At 49.9% G+C, this 24,525-nt stretch overlaps 2 protein-coding genes across 4 annotated transcripts in view; one reads left to right on the top strand and one right to left on the bottom strand.

The window, feature by feature from the left end:
* Spc24 (SPC24 component of NDC80 kinetochore complex) overlaps nt 1-444 on the top strand; it is a 5,071-nt gene extending 4,627 nt beyond the window's left edge. The window contains exon 5 of one of the 2 annotated variants that reach the window (XM_031345435.1): nt 246-444. In XM_031345435.1, the coding sequence (XP_031201295.1) occupies nt 246-352 (107 nt within the window). In that variant the 3' untranslated portion in view covers nt 353-444. The remainder of the gene's footprint in view (nt 1-245) is intronic. The other variant, XM_031345436.1, reaches the window with a different exon arrangement.
* Nucleotides 445-7,101: 6,657 nt separating this feature from the next.
* The window catches only part of Ldlr (low density lipoprotein receptor), a 27,231-nt gene continuing 9,807 nt past the window's right edge, over nt 7,102-24,525 (bottom strand). For both annotated transcript variants that reach the window (XM_031344026.1, XM_031344027.1), the window contains exons 3-18: nt 24,085-24,207; nt 22,601-22,984; nt 21,241-21,363; nt 19,282-19,404; nt 18,647-18,766; nt 17,788-17,913; nt 17,187-17,358; nt 16,875-17,099; nt 14,988-15,106; nt 14,511-14,650; nt 13,686-13,827; nt 13,121-13,270; nt 11,345-11,515; nt 10,838-10,915; nt 9,714-9,871; nt 7,102-8,949 (exon numbers count right to left, since the gene is read on the bottom strand). In XM_031344026.1, the coding sequence (XP_031199886.1) occupies nt 8,914-8,949; nt 9,714-9,871; nt 10,838-10,915; nt 11,345-11,515; nt 13,121-13,270; nt 13,686-13,827; nt 14,511-14,650; nt 14,988-15,106; nt 16,875-17,099; nt 17,187-17,358; nt 17,788-17,913; nt 18,647-18,766; nt 19,282-19,404; nt 21,241-21,363; nt 22,601-22,984; nt 24,085-24,207 (2,390 nt within the window). In that variant the 3' untranslated portion in view covers nt 7,102-8,913. The remainder of the gene's footprint in view (nt 8,950-9,713; nt 9,872-10,837; nt 10,916-11,344; nt 11,516-13,120; nt 13,271-13,685; nt 13,828-14,510; nt 14,651-14,987; nt 15,107-16,874; nt 17,100-17,186; nt 17,359-17,787; nt 17,914-18,646; nt 18,767-19,281; nt 19,405-21,240; nt 21,364-22,600; nt 22,985-24,084; nt 24,208-24,525) is intronic.

Raw genomic sequence — 24,525 nt, 5'->3', positions numbered from 1 at the left:
AGCCTAATAACTGGAATTCAACCCCTGTGACCCGCTGGTGGGAGAGTAGCTACACGTTGTCATCTGAGTCCACAGGGACACTGGCATGTTTGCAGTCACACACCCAGAGAAATAAATAAACATAAAAATAAATTAGCCTGGTGCCATCCTAGCACTTGGGAAGCTGAGGCAGGAGCCACCACAGTCCAAGGTTAGTGACTGGACCTGGGAGGACCGCATAGACTTTCCTTTCATCTTGCCTTCAGTCCACCACGGCCCCACAGTGGCCCAGCCTATCCACCTGGACAGTGCACAGCTCTCGCAGAAGTTTATCAGTGACTACCTCTGGAGCCTGGTGGACACCACTTGGTAGCCAGAGCCTTGACCTCATACCTTGCATAGAATTGGGGTTGAGGGGGCCAGCGAGGGGATCACTCTAAAATTAAATATCTATATGTAAATGAGTTCATTGATTTATCTACTTGCTTTAATTACATTAAAAAAATCATTATTTTTACTGTATGAATGTTTTGCCTGCCTGTATGTCTGTTAGAGGTACAAAGAGGGCCTCAGATCCCCTGAAACCGGAGGATCTGAGTGGTGGGTGATATGGATGGTTGTGAGCTGCCATGTGGGTGCTGGGAATCGAACCTGTATTCTCTGCAAGAGTAGCCAGTACTTTTAACTATTGAGTGGTCTCTCTATCTCCTTAATTACAATTTTAAAATGTGTGTGCAGCATGGTGTGTGTGTGTGTGTGTGTGTGTGTATGTGTGTGCGCGCGTAACAACTAGCTGGAGTTATTCTGTGTGGTTATGTACATGAGTATGCTTGGTGCCTGAGGAGGCCAGAGTTGTCAGATCCTCTGGAACTGAAGCTACAGGTGGTTGTGAGCTGTCTTGTGGGTACTGGGACCTGAACTCTGTAAGAGCAGCCAGTGCTCTTAACAGCTGCAACATCTCTCCAGCCCCTCCACACTTTTTTTTTTCTTTTTTTTTTTTTTGAAATAGGGTTTGAACTCCAAGGATTCGCTTTCTCTCCCTCCCCCTGCAGTTTACCCATGTTTGGGGGTTTGACCTTAGATCCTCCTGCTTCAACTGTAAGCAGTTGGCTGGCAGCCATCTCAGCCCACCCTCCCCCTTTTTATGAGGTCTTGATGCCGAGCTCATCACTGGAAGATTCTCAGGTTGTGCTCAACTGAGCCACATTCAGAGCCAGGTTCCTCCACCTCACCTAGTGACAGCTGTATGATGCCCTAGCTTTTGGGGACACCATCGCTGACCTCACTGGATTCCAGTAGTGTCCTGACAACAGGAAGTGTCTGAGCCATGGCTGAGTGTCCCTGGGGAAGGTCATACACAGCTAACATCTACAGGACTAGCATTGGTCCACATTGCCTGCTGAGTCACTGCAGTGGACTTGTCTTCATACCAGTGTGAGATGGTGCAGGATAGAAAACTCACCCAGCCTAGGCTTGGACATGCTGACCTGCAGACCTGGTGCCATGCGGTTCAAGGCTGCCAAAAGCCAAGCTAGAGGGCTAGGGAGATGGCTCATGGGTAAAGGTATTTGCCATCAAGTCTGATGGCCTGAGGCCTCATAGGACCCTAGGGCCCATATTTGTCCTCACCTAAACAACACCTACTCTTCCAGGGGATCTGAGTTCAATTCCTACCACTCATAGTTAAATGTCTTTAACTCTACTTCAGGAGATTGAATGCTTTCTGACTTCATCAGGCACTAGGCACACACATAGTACGCAGACATATTCAAGCAAAACACTCAAAATATATAAATATTACAAAAACAACAACAAAAGGGCTGGTGAGATGGCTCAGCAGGGAAGAGCATTGACTGTTCTTCGGAAGGTTCATGAGTTCAAATCCCAGCTACCACATGGTGGCTCACAACCACCCTTAATGAGATCTGATGCCCTCTTCTGGTGTGTCTGAAGACAGCTACAGTGTACTTACATATAATAAATAAATAAATCTTTAAAAAAACAACAACAACAAAAAAAAAAAGAGCAGCAGGAACCAACAAGGCTTCGCTCTGCCCCCTGTGGAAAGGAACTACCTTGTTTTGCACAGGACGGGCGAGTGCCCAGCTGCTCAAACCCCTGACCCTCTGACAGCAGAAGGGTCTGTATGCCACCTTACTCCCTTCACTGAAGGAGCACCAGAGGCTGACTCCAGGGTTCAGTGAGTGAGGATTGTGGCCTAGATCCCTGGAGAGCCCCCAGCTCTGGATGCCTGGGTTCTGAGTCACTGCCCAGCACTGGCTGGCTGCCCAGGACATCCTGGGGCTAGGCCACAGCCTCCTGCCCAAATTCCTACCCACAGCCTGGCTTGCTCTTTCTAAGAGAACCAGCCACCCCAGGGGCCAGTAACTCATTTTTATGACCAGCCAGAAGGAGGAGCAGTCCTGAGTCTAGTTTACAGATGAGGTAAACGGAGGGACAGTTCCATCTGGCCCTTTCCCTTAAGTCCCAAGACATCATATGAAGTCCAGGGGTTGACCTTTTCACCTGTGTCCTGCTACCAATCCCGGAGGCACATGGTGTCTTCCTTTGAGATGTCACCAGGATAAGGTGGTTTTTCAGGACAGTGGTAAGAGGTGGTCAGCCCCTCTCTCCAGTCTCTGTCCCCTCTTTCTGCCTGGGGTTAGCTGTGGTTAGAGCTGTTTCCACTAAGCAGGAAGGATGCATATAAGCCTAGGAAGTGAACAGGAGGAGCCAGGGCAGCCAATCTGAAGGCTCTGTCTCCTCTGACTGGAGCTGGGCTGGTATGGGGATCAGAGAATCAGTTGTCGGTTATGGACATGACCACACTTGGGAACTGAAGCCTACAGGTGACTCACCTCTACCTGTGACCTCTGTTGTGGCTACTCTCACCTAGGTCTAAGGACCTCCTAATCGAGGCCTTTTTACTGTGTGTATGTATGAAGAGCCACAGTATGTAGGGAGGTAAGTGCAGGCCACGGGTGCTTGTGCATGTGGAGAGGTAAGGGGGTCAGTTTTCTCACCTTCACAAGGATTACAGGATCAAACTCAGGTCACCAGGCTTGTATGACAAGCGCCCTTCCCTCCCCTATGAGCCACAACCCAGCCCAGTCCCCTGCTGGCTGAATGTCCTGCCTGGTGGTTCTGCAGCAGCCATACTTGTAAATGGCTGGAGCTGTTGAAGTATGCCTGGCTGCACATTGTCTGGAAAATGAAACTGCCGGGGCTGGAGATTTGTCTCAGGTCTCACACCTGGTAAGTGTCTGAGCTCTAGAGTTGGGGTGGGGGAACTCTTAACCTCCTGCTAGCAAGGGGATAAAATGTTGGGGGGTAGGGCTCTAAAGGGCCTCAGGAAGGGGGTGTCCTTTGAGCATGAGACAAGGCTGGAAAGGTAGAGCTGGTGACACAGAATAATGTATCTAAGCTGGGAGAAAGCTAAGGACTGCCACCAAACAACCTCAGAAGGCACCTTGATCAATCTGGGCCTGCAATCCAAAGTGTGGGGGAAGACTTTCCGGTTAGCCAGTGGCTCGGCTGAGTAAGAGACTGATTAATTAATTAATTAACTAAGCCCCAGGTTTCTTCCACACTCCCTATGCAGGCCAGGCCAGGCCAAGGGGAAGGTCGAGGAAGGAGGGAGCTCCTCCAAGATGAAGCAGTTGTGAGTAGGGGTGTCAGACAAGACACAGGAAGTCTAGGGAAACTTCCCCAGGCAGGCTGACCAGGGTGATGTTCCTGAGAACTTAATCTCAGAAAACCACAGTAGGGAGGTGGAGCAGCATGAGCTGGGGAATGCTGACTGCTGAGGAGAGCACTCCCTCCTTCTGCCTCCCTCTTGCAGGCTTGGGCTCTGAGCTGGCTCACCACAGACAGCTGTGGGCTGAGATACTATGAGTTGGAAGGGACCACAGCCTGGGGGGGGGCTGGTGGTCATCGGAGAACAGCAGTCATGTGTCAGAAATCAGCTGCTGCCTGCCATTCTTGTCCTGGACAGAACTGTGTCTAGAGTCGAGACTGGCAAGCCCACAGACAGATACTGCACACACTGGGGTACATATCCAGGTCTTTCACTGATAGTCATCCTGAGCCCAGAGAACTGCAGGCAAAGAAGATAGGAACGCAGAAAAAGGGAACCCTGACCCAAGTGCCTCTCATTCCCCTTGTTAGGTAGGCACTGTACAGTGAGTTAAACACCAGCCCTTCAGTGCATGTTGGTAAGTGAGGTGCTTGTTTTTAAGACAAAGTCATCCACCCCAGGTTGGTCTGAAACTCACTATGCAGGAGAGGATGACCTTGAACTGATCTTCCTGCCTCCACCTCCCCAGTGGTAGGGTGGCAGGTATGGGTGAGCACACTTGGCTTTGTGGGGTTTTAAAAAAAACTGAAGCCGAGGATCAGAAACTCTGCCACCAGTGGGTGGTGTTACTCAACTTAAACCCCACACTCTGGAGGCAGAGGTAGGCAGATCTAGAGTCCGAGGCTGGTCTGGTCTGCAGAAGGAGTTCTACATAGCTGGAACCACACAGAGAAACCCAGTCTTGGGAAGAAGAAGTCAGCACATCACCTTCCATGCCCGTGGGAGCCCCACACCTGCTCTCCAGTCTGTTAACTCCCAGGCCGTGGAAGCTCCACCATGCTGTTTGCCACCCATGCCAGCAACATGACTCAGTGAGGCAGTCCTTGAAGGCCTGTGCAGCCAGAGGCTTGCCAGCCCGCCTCTCTGCTTTCTCTCCCAGAGGCAGTTTGGCTCTTGCACCAAACAAAGGGCAGAAGGAAGGACGGATGTGCCACCCCGTGGATGCAGAGGAGATGGCAGGCCTGGGCAGAGGTCCCACCACAGTCTGGCAGAAGGGTGGATTACAGGACTCTGAAGTACACAGGGTCACACAGAAAACTACAGCAGAGCCAGGTTGCTTATCTATTGCATCTCCATTGCTGTTCTATTTCCCCAAGACTCCGTTTCTCTTATTGGGCTCAACAATGGGACTCGGGTGGGAGATGCGTAGAGGTCCTTCTCCTTCCTTCTGCTCCAGCAAGATTTCCTAAAGGTGTTTCCTTGCAGCAGCTCATTACAGGTGTTGGCATTTAGTCTAGGCTCTGCCCCACTGTTACCTGGCAATAGCCAGGTGTGCCTAACTCACTATGAAAGGAGCAGCTTGCTCCCTCCTTGCTCTGGCCTCTCTCTTGTTCTCTTGCTCTTTCCTCTTGCACTCTTTCCCATCTCTCCCCATTCCCCTCCCACCTCTCTCCACATGCTCATGGCCTGCCCTTCCCCCCCACCACCCTACCTTTCTCTCAACTCCCCTCCCCATGACCGCAATGAACTCTATTCTATACTATACAGTTACCATTCTGTGGCTGTGGCTGGTCCCTCAGGAGGAATGAGCCTGCAGAGGCACCCCCTTCCCCCGCACCATACCTCCCCTCCACAAACATATTCCTTTTTCCTCTATCTTTTTATAAACACAACATTAGTGCTGAGACTCGCTTCCTCAGTAACCTCCCATGGCTCTCCACTGTCCTCGTCCCAGCTTCTGGGCTCCTCTTCTCCTAGGGCTCTTAATCCTAGGGACAGGCCTTCAGTCACTTATCTCTGGGTGGCCTCATGGCTCCCATTTATTCTTCAAATTTTTCTTTTAAAACATTTAATTTCAGCCAGGCATGGTGGGCCATAATCTCAGCACTCAGGAGCTGGCAGATCTTGTAAATTCTAGAGTTCACCCAGGTGAGGAGTACACAGCTCTGTAAAGAGTCCCTCACCCACACTGTAAGGAACCACAGAATTCACTGGGTCACCAAAAAAGAAACTAGATATGGGGGAGGGGCTGGTTGGGAAGAGGGAGGGGTCAGCAGGAGTGGGAGGGGATGAGACGTGTGTGTGTATGTGTGTGTGTGTATGAGTACAATCAAAATACGTGTGTAATGAAAATATCAATATTTAGACATTAAGATTTGCTCTTTGGCCAGGCAGTGGAGGCGCACGCCTTTAATCCCAGCACTTGGGAGGCAGAGGCAGGCGGATTTCTGAGTTCGAGGCCAGCCTGGTCTACAGAGTGAGTTCCAGGACAGCCAGGGCTACACAGAGAAACCCTGTCTCAAAAAACCAAAAAAAAAAAAAAAGATTTGTTCTTTGGTTAGCTGGTTAGCGTGCTCGCCTTCATCCTCCCTCATGGATGTGTGAGACAGAGAATGTCTCTATACTAATAAAGACAGCCGGTGAGAGACACACACCGTCAACACTAACACTGGGAAGACAGAGGCAGGGGAGTTTAGTCTGGGTTTTCTCTTAGGATGAAATAAGCCAACTCAAGCCTAATTAAAGTTTATAATGGCAGGTTTGCTGAGTGCTGTTCTCTGGCAGGTTCACTGATGTCCCAGGAGGAGGTCAGGAAAGTCGCTGTGCACAGAAAGGCAGGGGGTGGGGTGGAGTGCACAAGCAGAGGAGACAGAACCAAAATGTCTAGAATGTAGTAAAGAGCCTATGGGGAAGGGAAGCCAAGACGGGGGGCTGCAGAGTTCCAGGTAGACTGTGGGGGGTAAGGGGGTGGGGACTGCAGGATCCTGGAGGCCAGGTCTGCTTTGGTATGTGAAATAGGCACCTCAGCTGCTCATCCTGGGTCTGAAACTCCGGCTACACTGTGAGATCCTGGCTCCAAACTACCAAATACATACAACTCAAACAGAAAGCGCAGTAGTGTTGGCTAAATGATGGGCTCAGCAGCTAAGGACGCTCACCTTGCCACCGGGGGCACAGTGCACACTCCAGCACCTGCTTAGCAAGATGGGGCTTCTCTGAACACTTGTAATCCCGACTCTGAGCAGACCAGAGACAGGCTGGATCTTGTTGGCATTAGACATAGCTGAGGGAGCCCCAGGTTTGAGGAAAGACCCTGCCTCAAAAGAATAATTTCAGGATACTCCATGCCCTCTTCTGGCCTCCACACAGAGAGGTTCGTGACCGGCATGTGCATGTGCACATATGCTTGCCGACACACAACACACAAATAAAAGTGTCCTTTGTACAAGACTGAGTGAATGTAGAGAAGTGACTTCACAAAGCTGTCCTCCAAGCCTCCACACACCTCTGTACCCCACACTTCACACATACACACACACATATGGATGACAAAGTTTCCAAAAAGGAATTTAATCCATCACAGAAGACATTTTCAGCCTATAAAACCATCTGAACAAGGTTTTCAAAACAGTTCCCACCGCTCCACTCAGAGCAACACACAGGATAGGCCTGAGATCAGTCCATTCAAATAATCTTTGTACGCAGAGCATCCCAGAGTATCACCCCAGCCTAACCTGGAGGAATGTCACTGACAAGTGCAGCAATCAGGGTTTGCAAAAATAAATAGATTTAACATATATGTGTGATATCCTTGAATATACAGAGTGAAAACTGAGCCAGGTGCCATCGGCACAGCACAGCACTCCTTACAAGTGTCCTAGTGGGCGGGGCAGTGCGTCCTCAAGTCCTGAGTAGTGGACAGGTGGATCTACCCGGGAATCCAAGCAAGGCCGCCACTGTCTTCTTAGGTTAACCTGTGGCAATTTCTAAGTATTTTTCCAAGTTCCCCAAATAGTCTGGATTATGGGATTTCTTTTGGTTTTTAGATATAGATAGGTCTCACTATGTAGCCCAGACTAGCTTGGACCTCAGACATGTGCCTGCTTCTGCCTCTTGAGTCATAGGATTAAAGCCAAGTGCCACCACACCTGGCTGACTGATTATGGGCTGAAAAACCATGCATGTATCCCTCCCTGCGCCCCTCTCTCCCATTTTTCCATTCTGAAGCAGTGTCTTATTGTGTAGCCCAGGCTGGAAGCCTCTATGAGAAAGATGTGTTGAGTCATTGTTACTAGAGGCGCTGAACAACAGTGTTGTGCAGAATTAAAAACAACCAGGCAGAGGTTTAAAGTAAAAAACAAACAAACAAACAAACCAAAAACCAAGCAGAGTACCCTGAGTTCCACCCAGAAGACAGCAATGGATGCTTGGAACCTGGCAATTATCTTCTGTGGTCAGTGACTTGGGCCACTTCTGGCCTGAGGTTCCATCCAACACACCACTAAACAGTGCAACCTAAGATACAAATGTGGACCACGTGGGTGCCCAACCCAAAATGGGAAAGTGCGCAGAGAGAAGTGCAAGCCTCACAGGGAAAATTGGGGGCTGGGCATGGGATGGAGATCTTGATGGCCACCCCTGAGCAGCAGGACACTTAAACAGCGCAGGCCAGGACTCCTGAGCAAGGCAACCAGATGTCTCAGGCACTTCATAAATATTAAGGGAGAATGGCGACTTAGGCTTGTCCCTCCAGGAACAGGTGAAGTTTTGGCAAAGGCATGAGCAGGCATCCATCACTGACAGCTGCTGGCCCCAAGATCCAGCAAGATCAGTACTGAATGTCACTGAGTCACTTTTCTGGCTTCTGATGGGGGTGGCAGAGTCAGGCAGGAAGGCTCTCCAGTGAAGGTCAATGCAGGTAGTCCTGAGTTTAGGGATTGGCTATGGTACCTGGGACCATGTCAGGAGTACCTGCTCTGTCATTTTCAGAACAGCAGGTTTCTCTCTGCCCAGGTGAGCCTCCTCCTCTGCATTGGTGTAGAATTCAGAAGCTTCTGGAAAGCAGAAGGCTTTCTTTCCAAGGAAAGAAAGATGGGGAAAACAATCCCAGGCAGAATTCCCATCTCGGGCACAACAGTAGCCCTTTCTGTCCCCAGACAATAAATATATAAAACAGAACCTGGGGCAGACATGCTGCTGAACTTGGCCTCTGGCCCAGCTTTGCTCTTATCTTGCTTTAAGCAACACAGAGCCCACTGAGGTGTCAGGACCAGTCCTGGATGGGGCGGTGTGGAGAAAGTGTGTTTCCTGTCTAAGCTTGGCAGTGGATCCCGGGAAGAGATGGCTCTCCCAGCTGCTCATGCCACGTCATCCTCCAAGCTGACCATCTGTCTCTGTCCGCAAACAGGAAACACAGGAAACAATCAGACTTACAGGACTACACACATGACCGGAATTCATCCCTCTCCTGCTTTGGGGTCCCCCACCTTCTGTCCCCTGCACAGCCACCAGAGGCAGCCAGAACACCTAAGACTGGGTAAATCCTCTTGTGAAGAATTCAACTAAGGCTCACAACGGCCTTCCTTCTCTCTCTCACTTCCAGGCTCTGATCTCTCTCTCTCTCCCCCCCCCCATGGGGGAGATGAGAGGTGTGTGTGGGGGAGTGTTTTTTTCTGCATTAAAGTCACATGTGTGCCTGAGGCCTGTGAAGGCCAGAAGGTATCAGATCCTCTGGAACTGAGTTAGAGACAATTGTGAGCCACCATGTAGGTGATGGGAATTGAACCCAGGTCCTCTGGAAGAACAGCCAGTGCTCTTAACCACAGAGCTATCTCTTCCATGCTTCTTAAGCACATTATGCCCAATCTTACCACAATATGAAATCTTTGCAATGGACTGATTCCTCTATATACTATCCAACTCCCACTCAGAGGAGACCTCCCTGTTCCACAGCCACACAGAGAGAGATGAACTCTAGCATGCTACTACTACAGTGAGTCATACCCTAAGCCCTCACTGAGGTCCCAGGCAGGTTCTACCACTCCATGCCCTTGTTTGTGCATGTGCATGGCCCTGGTTTGGGCTTCCTTTCCTTCCACTCCACCTAACTTCTGTCCTTCAACTTGACGTCTCCTCTCCCACAAGAGGGCACACTCACTGAGGGGTAGGTATAGCCGTCCTGGCTTCGGCAAATGTGGAGTTCATCCTCTGTGGTCTTCTGGTAGACTGGGTTGTCAAAGTTTATGCTGTTGATGCTCCTCAGCCGCCAGTTCCTCCACAGTAGGATGGCCCCAAAGACAAGGAGGGCGACTAGTGCTGTGGGGAGAAGGGGCTTGGTCAGGGGGCACCAGGAGACCCTGTGCCAGTGAAGCTAGGGCATTCCATCCTGGCCCTTTTATGTGACAGCAATTCATGTGTGTGGGGTTTTTCTGTTTGTTTTTTGTTTGATCTCTCTCTCTCTCTCTCTCTCTCTCTCTTTGGTTTTTCGAGACAGGGTTTCTCTGTGTAGCCCTGGCTGTCATGGAACTCACTCTGTAGATCAGGCTGGCCTTGAACTCAGAAATCCACCTGCCTCTGCCTCCCAAGTGCTGGGATTAAAGGCGTGTGCCACCACCACCCCGCAGCAATGTGTTCTGAATGTAAAATTATGCTCAATTATCATACAAAGAAAGAAACCAAAGGATATGTGTGGTTATATAGCATTCACCTGGGAGTGTAACACCTCAGAGGAATGAGGCAGGAGGATGCTAACTTCTAAACCAGCCAGGGCTCCATAGCCTGACCCTGGTTCTATCTTTTGAGATTCTCTGTCAACTTTGCTCTGTTTGTTTTATTTTTCTGAGACAAGGTCTCTCTGTGTAGTCCTGGCTATCCTGAAACTCACTGTGTAGACCAGACTGACCTCAGACTCATAGAGACCCCCTTGCCTCTGCCTCCTGAGTGCTAAGATTTAAGGTATGAACCACCATGATTTTTATTTTCACACAGAATCACGATTATTTTTTGCGACAGAAACCCACTGTCTATCCCCATTGTCCATCTAGGAGTCTGTATGTAGACCAGGCTGGCCTTGAGTTTTTACTCACAGAGTTCTGCCTGTGAGATTAAAGTTGTGTACCACCATCACCAGGAACACTCGATCTTATTTGTAATGAATGAGAAGGGGCAATGATTTGAGGCAGGCAGGGGCATTCCATTTTGGGTCAGAAAGGTGGCATGGCCCAGCTGGCGAGGCATGGAGTCTTAGGAGCTCCACTAGTCAGCACTGCAGACAACACTTACCAATAGGGAGGAAGACGGACAAGAAGCTCACACCGTGCCGCTGCTCCTCATTCCCTCTGCCAGCCATGTCACCCTGGACTGCAGTAAGGAAAAGAACAAGGTGAGGAAGCTCAAAAACACACGTCGGAGAGGGGACGTGGCAGGACACGTCCATCACCCTGTTAAAGTTCAGGGAAACCTGGGGATGTTACCAAGGTCCCTACAGACTTAGTCGGTAGGCAGTGGCCTCTAGTGTCCACGGGGTACAGCTCCAGGATCCCTAGAGATGCCAGACACTTATCACAGTGGGACCAGCAAGATGGCTCAGTGAGGAAAGGAGCTTGCTGCCAAGCTTGCTAACCTGAGTCTGATCCCAAGACCCACAATGGAAGGAGGACAGAATAGACTGCCACAAGCTATGCTGTGACTCCACAGGCATAGTGGCCAATTCCCCAACCCCACTAAATACATCACTGTAATTTAAAAAAGTGTAGTACTTATAAAATCAAGGGTGGGCCTGGCTGTTACCTTGGTGGGACACTGTCACCGACTCCACTGTGCTGAGCCCTGGGGTGTCCATAGGCTGCCTAGAAGTGCTGGTAGCTGAGGGCTCCTCTTCATGCTTCGGCGGCTTGGCAGCTGATGCGGTGACCACAGGCCCAATAGTGGATGTCCCCTGGGTGGTCATTACAGTGACTTCTGATGGGACAATAAACGTGTTCTGAGTGCCAGGAGCCCGGTGCCACACTGACACCTCTGCTCTGGGTGGAGCGTGGGTCACCAAGTTCCATGGCATCAGATATTGAGCAAAAGAAATGGATAAGTAGCAGGTGACACTGTTCCTTGTGTTATTCCTGAGGATTATTCCAGGAGGACCTCAAACTTGTGATCCCTCTGCCTCAATCTCCAGAGTGTTGGCAGAGTGTTGGCAATCCTGTTCTTACAATATGATCTGCAAATATTGAGTACACTTTGGTCCCCGAGACAGTTTTACCCAAAAAATCCACGCGTTGGAAGCTCAACCCCCAAAAATCTAACTGATGAGGTTTTTTTTTTCACCTTTTTTGTTTGTTTGTTTCTGAGACATGGTCATACCATGTAGCCCTGGCTGTCCTGGAACTTACTATATAGACCAGGCTGGCCTCTTCTGCCTGCCTCTGTCTCCTGAGTGCTGGGATTTAAGGTCATGTGGCAGTCAGAACTCAGTCTGGTATTTAGTTCTCTCCTTCCACCAAGTGGGTTCTCAGGGATCAAATGTAGGAAAGCAGCTCTATCCAGGAGTCTCTCTGCGGCCCCTCGAGGGTACGATGCTTGGCACTGAAACCTTACAGAGGTGATTAAGAGTGACTGAGGTGAGCCAGGCAGTGGTGGTATACACCTTTAGTCTCAACACTTCAGAGTGCGAGGCCAGCCTGGTCTACAGAGCAAGTTCCAGGACTGCCAAGGCTACACAGAGGAACATTGTCTTAAAAAACACAAAAAAGTAGACGAGGTGGTGCGGGTGGGCCCCTTGATAATGAGGACTGGAGGCACTACAAGACAGTGATCTGGGAATGTGGTGGGATAGAGCGCTTGCTCAGCACACCTTATGCTCTGGATCCCCTCACAGCAATGCACAAACCAGGGACAGTGAGCATTTCTGCAACTCCAGTGCTCAGGTGAGCAGAAAAGATCTTCCTCTGGCTACATAGTATTTGAGACCAATCCTGGGCTACATGAGACCCTGTCTCAGAAGGACAAGAGAGGGCCTGAGTTTGATAACTAAAACTCACATGACAGAGGGAGAGAACTGATGTTTTCCCCCCTCCCCCTACACCTCCCCATCCCTGCCACACACAGTGACACTTGCCCTCCTACCAAAAAAAATTGTCCTTTAAATAAATGAATAAATAAATAAATAAATAAATAAAATGAGAACATTTTCTTTGAGTCACTGTGTGACACCCTCCCCCTGACTACCAGATGCTGGAATCATGCTGAGACCTCTCCTATCCAAAACCAGGAGCCACATAAACTATGCTTTATAAATTATCCAGTCTCAGGCAATCTGTTTTAGCAACAGAAAACAGAGACAACACTAAACTGAGCCTTTCTCAGATGATATCAGCAAAAAAGGGGTCTTCTTACTTGATACCCTGGTCTGAAGTCAGACAACTGCCACGGAGAGCTTAGAGACAACTAGTCCCACTAAAGGTCCTTCCATTTGAGACAAGCAGAGAACCTCATTCATAAGTCCCCAGACAACTGGAGTCTGGAGCCTCTGCAGGCTCACGTGGGTACACCTCTGGGGACTTGTGCCCCTACCTGTGAGACAGCTCCGCATGTCCTCAGCCAGCAGCATGCCGTCAGGGCAGGCGCAGGTGAATTTGGGTGAATGGGCATTGATCTGTGGGGCGGGCAGGCACAGGTACTGGCAACCACCATTGGGGAGCGATGTCTCACACCAGTTCACCCCTGGGAGGAGGAAGAGAAGTTCATAAAGAATGATATCTGGGGCTGGAGAGATGGCTCAGCGGGTTAGAGCACCAACTGCTCTTCCAGAGGTCCTGAGTTCAAAATCCCAGCAACCACATGGTGGCTCACAACCATCTGTAATGGGATCTGATGCCCTCTTCTGGTGTGTCTGAAGAGAGCAATGGTGTACCCGTATACATAAAATAAATAAATAAATATCTTTAAAAAAAAAAAATCTGAAGACTGATAACATCCGATGACTGGCAGAGTCTAGTAAAATCCTAGAGCAATGGTTGACATTTTTATTATTGGGTACAGAAAGGGCATTGAACCCATCTTCAAATAAGGCAGAAGAATCTAAAAAGTTCTGGGACAATGACAGAGAAACATGTTTGAGTGTAGGGGCCGAACTTACCTCTAGGCTGTGTGATGTTGTGGAACAGGACAATGTCCTCAGGAGACAAGAGGTTCTCAGCCACCAAGTTCACATCTGAACCGGTGCGTCGATTGGCACTGAAAATGGCTTCATTTATGACATCTGTCCAATACACTTTGTCCTACACGGGTGGTGTGTACGGAAGGGGACGGAGCCTGTTAGCCACTATGCAGCACATACCACCATCCACCTCCCCCAAAATTCTAAACATAAGCTGTGGTAGAAATGCAGCGAAACAGACACAAAGTCTCGCATCCTAACCATTTTCTCTATGTATGTTGTGTGTGTATACACACGTTCATGTGCTATGCACATGTGTGTGGGGTACATGTGGAGGCCAAAGGTTGATGTCAGGTGTCTTTTCAAGTCAATTTCTACCTTACTTTCTTTTCTTTTTTTGAGGCAGATTTTCTTTGGATAACAGCCCTAGAACTAGCTCTGCAGACCAGGCTGGCCTCAAATTCACAGATGTGCCTGCATCTGCTTCCCATAGTGCTGGGATTGACGGTGCCCACTACTGCCCAACTCTTTAATTACTTTAACTTTTGAGACAGTGTCTCAATGAACCTGGAGCTCACTGTGGCTACACTGGCTGGCTGATAAGTCCTAGGCATTCTCCTGTCTCTTCGTGAACTCTGGGTTCCACTCCTAGCACCAATAAATAAATAGGTAAGATAGATAGATAGCTCCATGAAATAGCTGTAATTCCAATACCTCTCTCTAGATCTCTAGACCCAGTCTTGGCTTGAATGGACAAGACAAACCTATGGCTGGACCAAACCCCCTCACATTCCTGGGGTTCACCTCATAAATGGCCAAGGAGAAGGGGTGGGCCAGCTTGTTCTCATCATCCAAAATGGTTTTCCGATTGCCCCCATTGACATCGATGCTGGAGATAGAGTGAAGTTTGGAATCAACCCAATAGAGGCGGCCACTGGGAAGATCTAAAAACGCACAAACAGATAAGAAAATACAGAGAAGTCAGAGGTAAGAATAAGTTTATTCAATTGCCTAAATATTCCATTACGTTCTAGAAGATTCTAAAATGTTCTAGAAAGTTTCAAAACATACCAGAAAAAAGTTCAGGGCACTAGATTAGGGTAAAGGGCACAGCTTTGGGGGCGCTCTCTAGCTACATAGGAACCTGAGGGCTACGTTGTACCTCCTGCCTTAACCCAATGACCCTTCCAGCTGCATAGGAAAGGGGTAATGCCAATCACATAGTCTCAGTCCTCTTCATTGTGCCCACACCCAGCAGGCTAGACCACCCCTCAGATATACCTAGCGTGATGCCATTTGGCCACTGGATGTCCTCGGTCACCAGTGAGTGGATGTCCACACCATTCAAACCCCCTTTCTTGATCTTGGCAGGTGTTCCCCAATCTGTCCAGTACATGAAGCTGGGAAAGACAACAGAGCAAACAGAAGAGAGATGAGGCCTCTCAGATGGCAGGCTCCCACTAATGTCCACAAGAGTTAGCTTAAACAGTTCTCAATTTGAACCACACCCATCTCTTTGATTGATGAGGATCAAACTCTGAGCCTCATGCTTGCAAGGCAGCCACATCTCTCCTTTAGCGCTCCACCCTTCCACCAACACCAACTATAGCTTCTGTAGGGTTCCCCTAGTCAAGGGCTGCCACCCTGGATGGTCAAACCCCTTTCTAGAAGTCTAGAGTTAAGCCCAGCATGGTAATGCACACCAGTGACCCCAGCCCTTTCAGAGGTGCTGGGGCATGCAAAGTGCAAGGTATGCCTGAAGCAGACAGACACTATGAAACTACTCCTGTGTGGACACCGATGTGGCTTGACAGGAACAGAACACACAAGGCAGAGGTGGGTGGTGAGTGGGGGTGCTTCCCAACAGATAATGTCCAGAGTTGCTCGGTATGTCGGGCCCTGACCAGTCAGCAGAGAGATCTTATAGACCTCCGATCTCCATGGATAGGGAGAGCAAGAGGGAACCTGTATATTGTTGTATGCAAGTGTGTATGTAAGTGGACGGTGGAACATGGTCTCAGGAATACCCTTTGTGGGGCCAGCAAGATGACTTAGCCAGTAAAGACACTTGCTGCCAAGCCTGCAGACCCAAGTTTAATCTCTGAAACTCACACAGAGGAAGGAGAGAACTGACCTCCAAAAGTCCTTCAGAAGCCTATCCTAGCCTGGGAGATTTGGGTACCAAATTAAGTGGTTAGCATCGAAAGCCATGTGCCACTAAGCCCAGTTTGTTTCTTTCTTGTACTGGGGGTGGAACCCAGAGCCTCCTGCATGCTAGGAAGGTACTCCACCACTATGCCTCATTCCCAGGCTAGGACACTGTCTTAATTCACTATGTAGTTGGCTTCCAGCACATTTTAACTTTGACCTCTTCCTCTATCACAGGAATGCATGATCACACATGCTTTGCATGGTTCTGAGACAGAACCCAGGGCTTCATGCAGTTAAGAAAGCACTCTACCAAATGAACATTACTTATTTAACATTTATTTACCCATTGCATGAACACATGTGTGTCTATATACTCATGCAACATTTGGGGGGTTTGGTTCTCTCCTTCAACTGTGTGGGTCCCTGAGATTAAACACAGGTTGTCGGGCTTAAAAGCTTCATCCACTGAGCCGGGCTTGGTTTCGTTTCTTTTTAAGATTTTATTTTGCCAGGCAGCAGTGGTTCACACTTTTTATCCCAGCACTTGGGAGGCAGAGGCAGACAGATCTCTGAGTTCAAGGTCAGATTGGGGTACAAAGCTAGTTTCAGGAACAGCCAGGGCTACACAGGGACTGTCTTTGTGTAGACACCACTCCAGCCCCCAAAAATCAAACCAAACCAAACCAAAAAAACATTTTTAATTGCTGTGCCTGATGAGGCATCAGATATCCTGGACCCTTGCTAAGCCTCTAGTTGGATTATTTTGTTTTTTGGGTTTTTTTTTAGAGATAGGAGCTCACTTTGCAACCTGAGCTAGCCAGTAACTCAACCCCCTCCCAGGGCTAAGATTTCAGGTTCAAGCCACCATGCTGGCTGCTTCCTTGGTCTATCACTGACCGCCATCACAGCCTCTACTTCACTGTCTTCCTTGAGCTTGGGACCATCTCACATTCTCCTGAGCCAGCTCTGGTTCCCCAACCTTGGGTCATTCTCTTGTTCAGCTCTGAGGATACTCACCCATGCACAGGGTCTACTACGATGGCTCTAGGTCTGGACCCTGTCTCTTGGAACAGCGTCCTCCTCCTTAGGCCCTTGGTGTCAGCCACAGACACACTGCCTGGGATGGAATCTGTCCAGTAGATGTTGCTGTGGATCCAGTCTACCGCCAGCCCGTCAGGGGCATGCAGGTCTCCACTGATAACGGTGTCGTAGGACAAGCTAGGGGCCTGGTCCATCAGGGCGCTGAGGCAGAGGAAAGAGATCTCAATAGAGCCCCGTTCAGGGCCTCACTAGGGGACAGGCGGAAAAGGGTTCGGGGCTGCAGCTCACCTGTAGATCTTTTTCTGGGACAGGTCTGACCAGTAGATTCTATTGCTGGCCACCTCAGTGTCCAAGGCCACCACGTTCTTCAGGTTGGGGATCAGGCTTGTATACTCGCTGCGGTCCAGGGTCATCTTCCGCACCTCGTGGCGGTTAGTGAAGAGCAGATAACCTACGGAGCCTGGAAAGCCATGCAGGGTGGTGAGGGAATGGAAGCCAGGGCTTCATGTATGCCAGGCAAGAACTCTGCCTACAAGCCCCAGCCCGAGTCCCTGGTCACACTTTGTGCCTCTTCCCATCTCCCACCCTGCCCAGATGTGAAGCATGGAAGGTAGAGTTTTGGGAAGGATAGATATGGGTGAAGGCGTTGTCTCCAGGTCCCCAGTGTACAGCTCCCCCCACCAGCCAGAATCCTAGAGAGCTGCTATACCCAACTAGAGAAAGGCTCAACAGTTCTGAGCCCCAATGAGGAGCTGCCCAGCCCCCCAGCCTCCCTCCCAAACCCCCAGCCTCCCTCCCAGCCCCTCCAGCCTCCCTCCCAGCCCCTCTCAGCCTCTGTCCCAGGCCCCCACAGCCTCCCAGTGCTCACTCACAGCCTCCCAGTGCTCACCCACAGCCTTGCAGACCCTGGTGTGAGGGTCCATGTAGAAGCCGGCTTGGCACTCACACTTGTAGCTGCCTTCCAGGTTCACACAGAGCTGGCTGCAGGTGTCTGGCTCCTGACATTCGTCAATATCTGTGTGTATTGTCAGAGAAAGGGTTTTGTCTACTGGGGAGCAACCCTTTCTACAGGGTGACAGGGGAACAAAACATGTAACCTCCAGCAGCTGAGGGACCCTGACCTCGGTCACCTCCTGTGAGCAACTGGAATTCATCTATCTACCTTTCCTTCCCTTCTTTATTTTTTTCCATTTTTTTTTTGTTTGTTATTTATTTAGTGTTGGTCTCTGTATGTAGCCCTGGTGGGCCCAAAATTCGCCATGGAGACCACCCTCTCCTTAAACTTAGAAATCTGCTTGCCTCTGTCTCTCAAGTGCTGGGACTAAAGGTGTTTTCACACCACACTTGAACTCTCTTTTCTGAGACATCTCACACAGTCCAGGATGGCCTTGAACTTGCTACACAGAAGACCTTGAACTTCTGATCCTATTGTTGACACATCCCAAGCATTAGAATTACCTGTGTGGGCCACCACGCTACATTTGTGATGCACTGGGGACAGAATCCAGAGCTGGCTGGCTGTGAGGCAAGCGTTCTAGCAACTGAGCTCTAGCCAGAACCTTGATTCTTGATGAGGATCCGAAAAGGCAGGACTGCCACTGATGCACTTGGTTCTTAACAGTCAGGCCAGTCCACCTCTCGAACACTCTCAATAGCCCTAAGAAGTGGAGACTGTACTCCTGCCCACTGAGCACATGGGGAAACTGAGGCACAGGTTCACTGTGTAGCTGGATATGCTGTGGACTCACCCTCACACCTGTGGAGGTCCACCAGCCGGAAGCCACTGGGACACAGGCACTCAGACCCAATCTTGAGGTCCTTGCAGATATGAGAACAGCCACCATTGTTGTCCAAACACTCGTTGGTCTCTGTGTGGGGTTGAGAAAGCAGACTGGCTGTTCTAGTGCCGTAGACTTTCCACTGCAAACACTATGCCACTGCACTGTCTTCGCAAAACACTTCGAAGATCATTCATTTTTATTATTTTAAATCATGTGTATGAGTGTGTTTGCATGTGGCTGTGAGAACAGATGTCCTCAGAAGCCACAGGCATTGGAGGGCAGGAGATGGATCTAGCTAGAGTTACAGGTGATTCTGAGCCACCTGACTTAGGTGCTGGGAACCAAACTTGAGTCCTCTGGAAGAACAGCCAGTGCTCTTAACTGCTAAGCCATCTCCAGACCAAGTGCCAGAGTCTCATCTCCCAGCACAGCCCCCCCATGCCTATGTCCCGTAGCCAAAGCTCAGTCGTGTTTACAATGCATAGTGAGCCTTTTGCATGTTGTGGGGGTGCTAGTTGAGCTCACGGCCCCACAGTGACTACATGCTGATGCCATGCCTGGATCCCCAAACACCAAGCTCTGCCCAGCTCCCCAACACTTACTGCATTCCTTGATGGGCTCATCTGACCAGTCCCGGCAGTCTCGGGCGGAGTTGCACACCTTGTCCAAGCTGATGCACTCCCCACTATGGCACTTGAACTTGTTGGACCCATCACATTGTGTCACTGAGAGAGGCAAAGAACAGTCAGGAGGGCCTGAGCTACAAGAGTTCGCCTGTTCTCTGTAAGATCACACTTCAGAGCTAGAGTATGTGGCTCAGTGCTACAACCCCTGCCTAGAATTCCCCAGTGAGGGGGCTGGGGGTATGCAATAGAGTAGCCCTGCCCAAAGTCTCACTTTGTAGCCTTACTAGTCTTGAACTGTAGTTCAGGACACTGGAATTTAAGGAGACCCTCCTGCCTCAGCTCCCAAATACTGGGATTACATAGGGTTGTCCCACATGCCTGCTATAAAGAGTTTCCCAGTGGCGTTTTGGTTTTTGTTCTCTGTGCAGGAGACCCAGGGCCTTGTGTGGGTAGACAAGTGCTCTGTTACTGAGCCAAGCCCCTGGGTTACTGGGAACTGCTCCGCAGACAGACAGGAGTTAATGTTTAATGGGAAGAGAGTTTGTTTAGATTCTGCAGGATCAAACAAGTCTTAGACAGCTGCAGAGACATGTGAATTTCCGGTTTCTTATATTGAGGTCTCGTATGGTCCAGGCTGGCGCAGGTTTGTGTGCTTCCTACCTCAGGCTCCGGATTGCTGGAATTATAGACCTATATCACCATGCCCAGCATGGCCCTGAGCAGTCAAAAAGCAACAGTAACTCTTAGCCTAGCAATGGGAAGCCCTGAGTTCAACACAAAAGAACAAACAGCAAAAACCTAACATAAAAAAAGAAGTGTTTGGCCGGGTGGTGGTGGTGGTGGTGCACGCCTTTAGTCCCAGCACTTGGGAAGCAGAGGCAAGCAGATTTCTGAGTTCCAGGCCAGCCTGGTCTACAGAGTGAGTTTCAGGACAGCCAGGGTTACTCAGAGAAACCCTGTCCTGAAAAACCAAAATAAATAAATAAATAAACAAACAAACAAAAAGTGTCTGTTTGTGAGAGCTCTTCTCAAATTCAGCGTGTAAACAAGGCTGGCCTTGACCTCCTGCCTGCACCTCCTGAACGCTGGGGTTACAGGCTTGTGCCACCACACAGGCATTCGAAGCGCGTGCTCTACAAACGGCTCAGCCCTAGTCCACATTGTTTTATGTTATGTGCATTTTTTTCCAACTTGCAGGTCAGTGGGATGGGAAAAGTGCCACCAGGCCAGATGACGTTGAGTTTGATCCCAGGACACTCATGGTAGTAGGAAGGAAACAGCTCTCATCAGCTCTGGAATGTTCTTTTCACAGAACTGGACTGAACTGGTCACTAGGGGCTCAAGCATAAAGCGGCTTCTACCAGGAATATGGCTCCCTTGGCAGAATGCATGAAGCTCTGGGTTTGATCCCCAGCATAAACTGAGCATAGCAGCGCACATCCATGATCCCAACACTTGGGAGCTGGGGGCAGGAAGATAATAAATCCAAGAACAGCCTCAGCTACATAAGAAATTTGAGACCAGCCGGAACCACAGGAGAACTCATCTCAGAAATAAACAAATCAAAGTACTGAAGCAGGGGATTCCATTTTGTAAATCCAGCTAAGTGGAAGGAGGTTCAGAGGGGGCAAGCAACTCTCAAACAAACAAATAAACAAACGAACAAAAAACACAGCTGATCTTGGGTGATGGATTTCTGAGTTCAAGGCCAGCCTGGTCTACAGAGCTAGTTCCAGAACAACCAGGGCTACACAGAGAAAATTTGTCTCAAACAACATACAAACAAACAAATAAAAAGAAAATATGCCTCCTAGGGGCCTGACCCCTTTCCCTCACTGGAGACCAGCAGTACCCTAACTTTCTAGAAATGCTTATAAACACCAAGGCACTGAAAAGTGGGAACAGGAACAGGAAGCGGTGAGGAACGAAGGTTACCATTGATGCAGCCCAGCTCGTCGCTCATGTCCTTGCAGTCATGTTCACGGTCACACTGGCGGCTACCGTGAATGCAAGAGCCATCTGCACACTGGAATTCATCAGGTCGGCAGGTGGCCACGACTGGGGAGGACAGGATGACCGTCACAAGAAGCACCAATACACTCACTGTTCTACTTAACTGCAGTTAGAGGGCTGGCAAAATGGCTCAGCAAGCAAAGGCAACTGCCAGCAAGCCCAAAGCCTGAGCTCAATTCCTGGAATCTTCATAGTGGGTGGTGAGAACTCACTGTCGGAAGTTGTCCTCTGACCTCCGTATAGGTTCCCACACACATATGTCATGTATAGCAATAAATCACGCAGGGGATTGGAACCTGGGACTCAGGCATGTGTGGTGGTTTGAAGGAGAATGGCCCCAAGTGACTCATGAGTTTAAATACTTGGCCCCCAGTTGGTGAAACTGTTCTGGAAGGATTAGGAGGCGTGGCCTTGCTGGAGGAGGTGCATTGCTGGGAGCAGGCTTTGAGGCTTCAAAGGATGCTCGCCCTTCCCAGTTAGCACTGTCCCTGCCTCATGCTTGTGGATCAGATGTAAGCTCTCAGTTATAGCTATAGCAACACTCCTGCCTGGCTGCTACCATGCTCCCTGCCATGATGGTCATGGGCTCACTCTGAAACTGTAAACCTCACTAAACTCTCTCTTCTCTAAGTTGCCTTGGTCACTGCCCACAGCAACAAAAACCTAAGACACTTGGTAAGCAAACCACAGACTTGGCCCTCTTAGAAATTCATTGTTTCAAAGAAAGAAAAAACATCTTCTAACCCATCTTTGGTTGATTTTAAAAAAAAAAAATATTGTTTCCTTTGGTTTTTGAGACAGGTTCTCTCTACAAGGCCCTGGCCTTCCGGGAATTCACTATGCAGACTAGGCCGGCCTTCAACTCACAGAGATGCACCTGCTTCTAAAGGTGTGTGCCACCATACTCAGCCCTTATCTTTGGTTAATTTTTAAAATTTTATTACACAGTACGTGTGCAGTATGTGGTACATTCCGGCTCCTCCTCCTCCCCAAGTCAGGGTCTCTCAGCGACTTGGGAGCCAGGCTGCTAGCCAGCAAGCTCCGGCCATGCTCCTGTCTCCACATCCCACAGCACTGGTGTTCTAAGCTTGAGCATGGCTGTGCTGCTGGAAATTCAAGCTCAGAACTTCATGCTCTGGCAGCAGGCGCTCTACCCACCAACCAGCCCCTCAACCAAAACAAAGCAACTTCCTTTTTGGGCAGCCCGGTTATTGCAAAGCCCCAAAGCTCTCCATGCAGGGCCTGGGGAGCTGATCATCCACCCCTCTTCCCCAGGGCTTACCGCAGTGTTCCTCATCTGACTTGTCCTTGCAGTCAGCCTCGCCGTCACAGACCCAGCTGCGATGGATACACTCACTACTGCCACAGTGGAACTCGAGGGAGGAGCAGGGGCTGCTAACCCGTTCCGAGTCTGCTTCTCGGCCCTCGCAGTTCTGTGGCCACTCATCAGAGCCGTCGTCACAGTCTACATCCCTGTCGCAGGCCCACAGGCTGGGGATGCATGTGGATGAGTTGCAGCGGAAGTGGGCGGGGCCGCAAGTGGTGGCCTCGCAGTGGGCCTCGTCGGAGCCATCCAGGCAATCTCGGTCTCCATCACACATAAACTTCCGGGAGATGCACTTGCCATCCTGGCAGCGGAAGTCATCCAGGGAACACGTCTTGGGGGCTGCGTGGGTACACAGGGAGGAGAGGGGGCTGTCAGGCTATGGCTCACATCACCACACACCAGCCTATTCACAGACAGGACCGTGTGCTTCAAAAACACACAACCTATTTAGCAGAGCCACGATGGTAGTACACTAGGGCCCAGGAAGCTACAACACACCATTCTTTGCCTCAGCTTCCTCGTTCATACAGTCAAGTATCAATCCAGTTCTGTACCAATGAGCCTCTCATTGGGATGGGTATTCTAGGCAGGGGTTGGGCCACATTTTAGTGTTTGTGTTGTGAACTGCTTACCTTGCTAAATGTACAAATGACACTCTATTGAGGGTCTGTACATATGGGGAGACCCACATTATGCATAGATAATATTCAGGGTTCTACACTCTTGGGTCCCAAGGATCCACTGGGGGCCATAAGAATGGATCTGTACATAAGTGGCATGACATCAGGACACACTGCTGATAAGCACATTGGCATCTAGTAAATCAGCTGATTGATTCCTAACCCAGCTCAGCCTTCCTTGCCAATGAGGGCACTTGAGGCAGGGAGACGGCCTACACATGCGGCCTATATGTGGGCTGCCTGGCGACAGTCACCAGGGCTTCCCACCTCAATAAATGCTTCTGATGTTCACGAGAGGAGGTATCATCTCTCAAGGTGGGATTTAAGCTATCAGAGCAACCACACACTAGAACTCAGGTGGAGTCCACTCAGGAATAAAGCCTCAAGGCTGTTAAACCCCAGGGCCCCTGGTGGACTCTCTAGTGCACAATGGACCAGCACACATACACAGGCATGCGCGCACACTCACATGCATGCACATTCACACACGAACACACAGGCATGAGCACACACTCATACACACGAGTACACACTCATACACAGGCTCACACACACACACACACGCATACACACATAGGCACTTGCACACACACACACGCTCACATGTGTACATACATGCATGTGTATGCATACGTATACATGTGCTCACGCACGTGTACACACACGAGCACACATGCTTATACACACATACATGAGCACACATGTGAGCACACACGCACGCACACGCGCACATGCCACAGGGGTCTAAGCAACACTTACGACAGTCTTGTTCGTCTGACTCGTTTTCACAGTCTACCCGTCCATCACATCTCCATGAGTCAGGAACGCATCGGCTGACACGGCCTCCACAGCTGAACTGATTGGATTGACAGGTGACAGACACTAGGGATAAAGAGGAGCTGTCACTCAAAAGTAATTCCCGTGTGTGTGTGTGTGTGTGTGTGTGTGTGTGTGTGTGTGTGTGTAGCCACAGCATATGTGATGGTCACAGGAAAATACACAGGATCCCACCATATGATCCCAGGGATCAAACTCATGTCATGAAGGTTGGCCACAAGCACCCATGCCTACTTAGCCATCTCAGTAGCCCATAAGAGAATTCCAGCCTGGCGGTGGTGGCGCACGCCTTTATTCCCAGCCCTTGGGAGGCAGAGGCAGGCAGATTTCTGAGTTCGAGGCCAGCCTGGTCTACAGAGTGAG

This window comes from Mastomys coucha, unplaced genomic scaffold (assembly GCF_008632895.1).
Source record: "Mastomys coucha isolate ucsf_1 unplaced genomic scaffold, UCSF_Mcou_1 pScaffold23, whole genome shotgun sequence".
Classification (NCBI taxonomy): domain Eukaryota; kingdom Metazoa; phylum Chordata; class Mammalia; order Rodentia; family Muridae; genus Mastomys; species Mastomys coucha.
Note: the sequence above shows the minus strand (reverse complement) of the source record. Positions and strands in the feature narration are given on the sequence as shown.